The sequence below is a fragment of the Tupaia chinensis genome, unplaced genomic scaffold, assembly GCF_000334495.1.
Source record: "Tupaia chinensis unplaced genomic scaffold, TupChi_1.0 Scaffold000039_1, whole genome shotgun sequence".
Classification (NCBI taxonomy): Eukaryota; Metazoa; Chordata; class Mammalia; order Scandentia; family Tupaiidae; genus Tupaia; species Tupaia belangeri.
The window spans coordinates 1,954,073-1,958,720 of record NW_006159494.1 but is presented as its reverse complement, the minus strand read 5'-3'; the positions used below and the strand labels follow the sequence as shown (position 1 = coordinate 1,958,720).

The 4,648-nt window shown below is 47.9% G+C and overlaps 1 protein-coding gene across 1 annotated transcript in view; it reads left to right on the top strand.

The window, feature by feature from the left end:
- NKX3-1 (NK3 homeobox 1) overlaps positions 1 to 1,788 on the top strand; it is a 2,080-nt gene extending 292 nt beyond the window's left edge. Inside the window, exons 2-3 of the mRNA XM_006140676.1 lie at positions 7 to 144; positions 1,126 to 1,788. Of these exons, the coding sequence (XP_006140738.1) occupies positions 7 to 144; positions 1,126 to 1,544 (557 nt within the window). The 3' untranslated portion in view covers positions 1,545 to 1,788. The remainder of the gene's footprint in view (positions 1 to 6; positions 145 to 1,125) is intronic.
- Positions 1,789 to 4,648: the final 2,860 nt, after the last annotated feature.

Genomic DNA, 4,648 nt, shown 5'->3' with positions numbered 1-4,648 from the left:
TTCCGCGCCAGCCCGACCCGAGGCGAGACTCGGAGCCAGGGCCCAAGGGAGGAGAAGGCCGCGCCGGGGAGCAGGAGGGCGAGCTGAGCGCTGGGCCTCGCGCCAAGCCCGGGGAGGCCGTGGTGCTGGAGGAGACTGAGCCAGGTAAGTCCGCAAGGCCTGGGGACTCCAGGCGGGCTGGGCTGTGACCGGAGGGAGAGACTGACAGGCCCAGGGCTTGTGGACTGGTCCAGAGCGAACCTCGGGGAGCTCGGGGTGCAGGGATGCTGCATCCCATCGTGATTTCCAAAGCGCCCCACCCTATCCCCAGTCACCCGCACGGCCTTGGGGATGAACCCTGAGCCTCAGCGCGGGGCGGCACGCTATTTCTACACCCGCTGGACTCACCTGGCACCGAGCTTTCGGCCCTGCAGCACTCCCCGGTGCAAGGTGAAAATCACCACCCGGACTCACCAGGGCCGTGCTGCCGCTGACCCGAAGCAGCTGCAGGTTATTCTTGGCGATTTCGAAAATCCAGAGTAATTTATCAGAATGAATACATTAAGGTTTGACCAGCAAAAAGACTCCTTTTGCTTCCCAATCCCATGAGCAGTGAAACAGCACGAGTGGGTGTTCCCTTGGGTCTTCAGGAGACGAACACGATTGGAACGAAGAGAGAAGACTTACTTTCTTTACCCTACTTCGGAAACCTCCTTTAGGGAAAGGGGGATTAAAGGCGGAGAACGAACTGCCCTGCCGCTCTCCCACCGCACAGGCCCTCCCCTGCACACCCCGGTGCTAAGGCAGGACGCCTTTTGCTCACTTCGTCAGGCGTTATTCCTCCGGGTCATCCCTGCCGCCCAACCCAGAAGCCCCATTTGATTCTTCTTGGCAGTATGGCAGTGTATCATGAACTGCCTCTAATTTCGGGAGCTTGCTGAGTATCAGAGCACGATACACTGTATGCAGAGGAACTTCTTCCTCGCTCCAGAGAGAGGTCATGTGAAAACAGTGAAATGTAGCCAAGATGACTGTGGGCTGTTTGTTCACTCCCTGAAAAGATAAGGATGGATTGGATTCTGTTCTGGCTTCGGCTAACATGTAACTTTTTTCTTCCCGCCCCTCCTTCTCCCTTCTGTGTTCCAGATAGGCATCTTGACACCGATCTGTTGGACTGTGAAAACACTTCCTGCACCTTACCTGGCCCTCCCCAAAACCCCAAGCAGCCGCAGAAGCGCTCCCGGGCAGCCTTCTCTCACACTCAGGTCATCGAGCTGGAGAGGAAGTTCAGTCATCAGAAGTACCTGTCAGCCCCAGAGAGGGCTCACTTGGCCAAGAACCTGAAGCTCACGGAGACCCAAGTGAAAATCTGGTTCCAGAACAGACGCTATAAGACTAAGAGAAAGCAACTCACTTCAGACCTGGGAGACCTAGAGAAGCATGCCCCCTCGCCAGCCCTAAAAGAGGAGAGCTTCTCTCGGCCCACCGTGGTCTCCATGTATAGCAGCTACCCTTATCATCCCTACCTTTACTGCCTCGGCAGCTGGAGCCCAGCTTTCTGGTAATGCCAGCTCAGATGGTAGCCGCGTATGATTTCAAACTGCCTTCCCCAGATGTCTCTCTGAAAAGCAAAAGGGGCCTGAGGTCAGGGAGCTCCAGGGAGGAAAAGATATACAGCCCCAAGCTGTCTGAGGTTTCCATGGAAATTCCAGATTCTTTACTAGAGGCCAGATGAAAGAGCTGGGACAGTGCATATTTTAATATGCATGTTGTTCACAATTCATACTAGAGATCATTTTTGCCTTTAGTTACCTGTCTGCAGGGGGGAGAGACCAAATCAGGTGCCATTTCCAGCATTCTGTGCGATTTTGGATGAACTGGCCATCTCTGGACGACTTGGTTGCTACACCTCTAGCCTTCTGTATAACTGAGTATCAACTCGGAAAGAGCAATCTCAAGGGAGAAGGCACGGCAAGATAAGGATGTTGCCTACTGTATTCAACTTCAGTTCAAAAGCCTCTTACTGGCTTTGGAGTTTGACCAAGGTTTCTCTCTGTCCCCGTAAAAAAGAGGGGAGATAAATTATCTCAAAGAAAAAAATCACTCACGCTCAGTGTAGACTGGCATGGGCTATGGAGAAGGAGGGGAGAGATGAAAATATCAGTTTCTTACTCCTTTTAATAGTATGCCGATTTACATATTTACAGGGTGGCCCAGGTAGAACAAGATGCATTTGCGGTGGTCTTAAGACAAGCTGTACAAACGGAACTCTACTGCACAGGGTGGGGTCATGCCAGAAGATTCTCTGCATGTTCGAGACAGAGACCTAAGGGACATCTCTTTATTGTGGCAGGGGGTCATTGAATTAGTTTATTAGCAGAAGATCTTCTGAACCTTTTTGCCCTGGGCCAGAGGACGTAGAAGGTTCCTGAAGTTTTCAGGGTATAATTCAAGCTGTATTACGACAGGTAGCATAATACTTTACCATAGAGTCGGTCCTTCCCTGTTTTTGTTTGGTCTGTGCATTTTCTACACCAGTCACACTTAAGGGCTTCTTTTTAGTCTAGTCTTCTTTTTTTTTAGAGATTTTTTTTTGTCATATGGCGTGTGTGCTTGCCAGAGAGCCAGAGAAACAAGAAATCAACCCCTGGGGGGCATGGCCATGCGGCAATCCTTTCTCCTCCATTCTTATTTTGGGATGAGCACGCACAAGCACACACACGCCTGGTGTGCGTTTTAAGCCACTGGGTCTGGGACTCGAACTGCGGTTGTGGGAGTCCAGTAATGTAATCATTACAGCATCGGCTGGTCCCTTTACTCTGGTCTTTTAATCTGGTTACACCTAACTTATGCCTTCCTTATTTAGCCTGTGATCGATCTGCCTCCCACTTTTCTCCCGCTCCTCAAAGCTTTATCTGTCCTGGGTTAAAAAAAAAGGGGGGGGAGGGGCAAATCCTGAATTGGCTAAAAGAAACACATTTTTTTAAACCAGCAGCTCATTTCTTTAAAAATATACAGCATTAAATTCTAAATCCTATTTAAAGACCTGACAGCTCAAGAAGGTCATTGCTGCTTTTATAAAACTTTCTGGTGGCTCTGTTGTTTGGATTCAAAGTCCGACAACCTTCTGGAATCCCTGCAGGCAGAGGAGGTAAGAGGTGTTGGGTTTTTGTATAGAAGGAAGGACACAGTGGAGAATGAAGGCCTGCTGTCCTGGAACCACCTGGTGCGAATCCAGGGCGCATGCATGCGCAGGCCTGGCGCAAAGGGAGCTGAGGCCTCAGCACCTAGTGCCCTGAGCAGTCGAAGGGGCTGATGCACTTTGCAGGAAGAGGCGGAGAAAGCCGAAGCAGTTTCAAAACACATCGTTGTGGCTCCCATCACCAGATAAAGAAACTATCCACATGTTTGGGGGGGCTACGTTTAATGCCTATAACGGGTCCCTCAAATGAGTTACCTGACTGCAGAGAGAGTGAACAGGGAGAAGGGGGATGTGGTTGCCTTTCCACTTTCATCTTACTATCTCAGGTGACTTAGTAGAGGGTAGACTTCAGGGGGAAAAAGTAATGATGAGATAGAGGGTAGACTTCAGGGGGAAAAAGTAATGAGACACCCTGAGGCCTGGAAGTCTCTTGATCCCACTACTTAATTCTGTTTCTCTAGGAACCTTTCCGTTTTCTTCTATTAAAAGGACCAATTTGCTATTGGTAGCAAACAACCAAAGTTGACAGAATGTTGGCCAGTTTTACCCCATTTTCTTTTTTCTTTTTGTTTTGTTTTTGTTTTTGCCAGAAAGAGACAGAGACAGACAGAAAGGGAAAGTAAGAAATCAGCCACCCACTATCCTTGGTTGGATGGCCATGCCATCATCCCTTTTCCTCTATTCTCCTCTTGGGATTTTGGGCACACACTTATATGCAACTGGCATGATTTTCAAACCACCAGGGAGGGGATTTGAACTGCAGTCTGCCAGGTAGGAGTCCAACACCTTAACCACCATGCCACTTGCTGGCCCTTACTTCATTTTCTATGGTTTGGGCTCTAAGTTGAAATATTGTTAAATGTTACATGCTACTGACACTTCTACCACGGTAACAGCAAAAAAAGAGCAGAGAAGCCTCCATTGCGTTCTCCCTTACGCATTTTTAACAATAAGCATTCAGTGCTCACTCTCTACGCAATACTCTTTCTTGCTCTACCCTCTAAATTTATTTTTTTTTCAAACTGCGGTTCTGCAAGGATTCAACATTTCACTGTGATATATATTGTGTTGCCAAAAAAAAAAAAGTGTTTGAAATTACTTGGTTGATGAAACTATCTTTCTTTTCCTAGTTATTAGTGAGTCATTTATTAGAATTAGTCATTTGCCCATATCTAAGCTGGTAGAAAAACTAGTCTATCAGTGTCTGACAGGTGAACTGGACAGTGCCCTGGACCCTTTTACCCAGACTACCAGCTTCTAACTTGTTTAATAAATTAGCTGGGGTTCCCCACGTGCACAACAAACCCTGCTTGGACTATAGCATAGAAGTCCGTGACTTAAAATTTAGTAACATACCCTAATCAAACTTTATTTTTCTATGTATTTTTTGCAACTTATGAGTGTTTTTAAAATAAAGTACCTGTGACTTTATTAGACAGATCTCTGTGTGTCTCAGTTTCCTAAAGA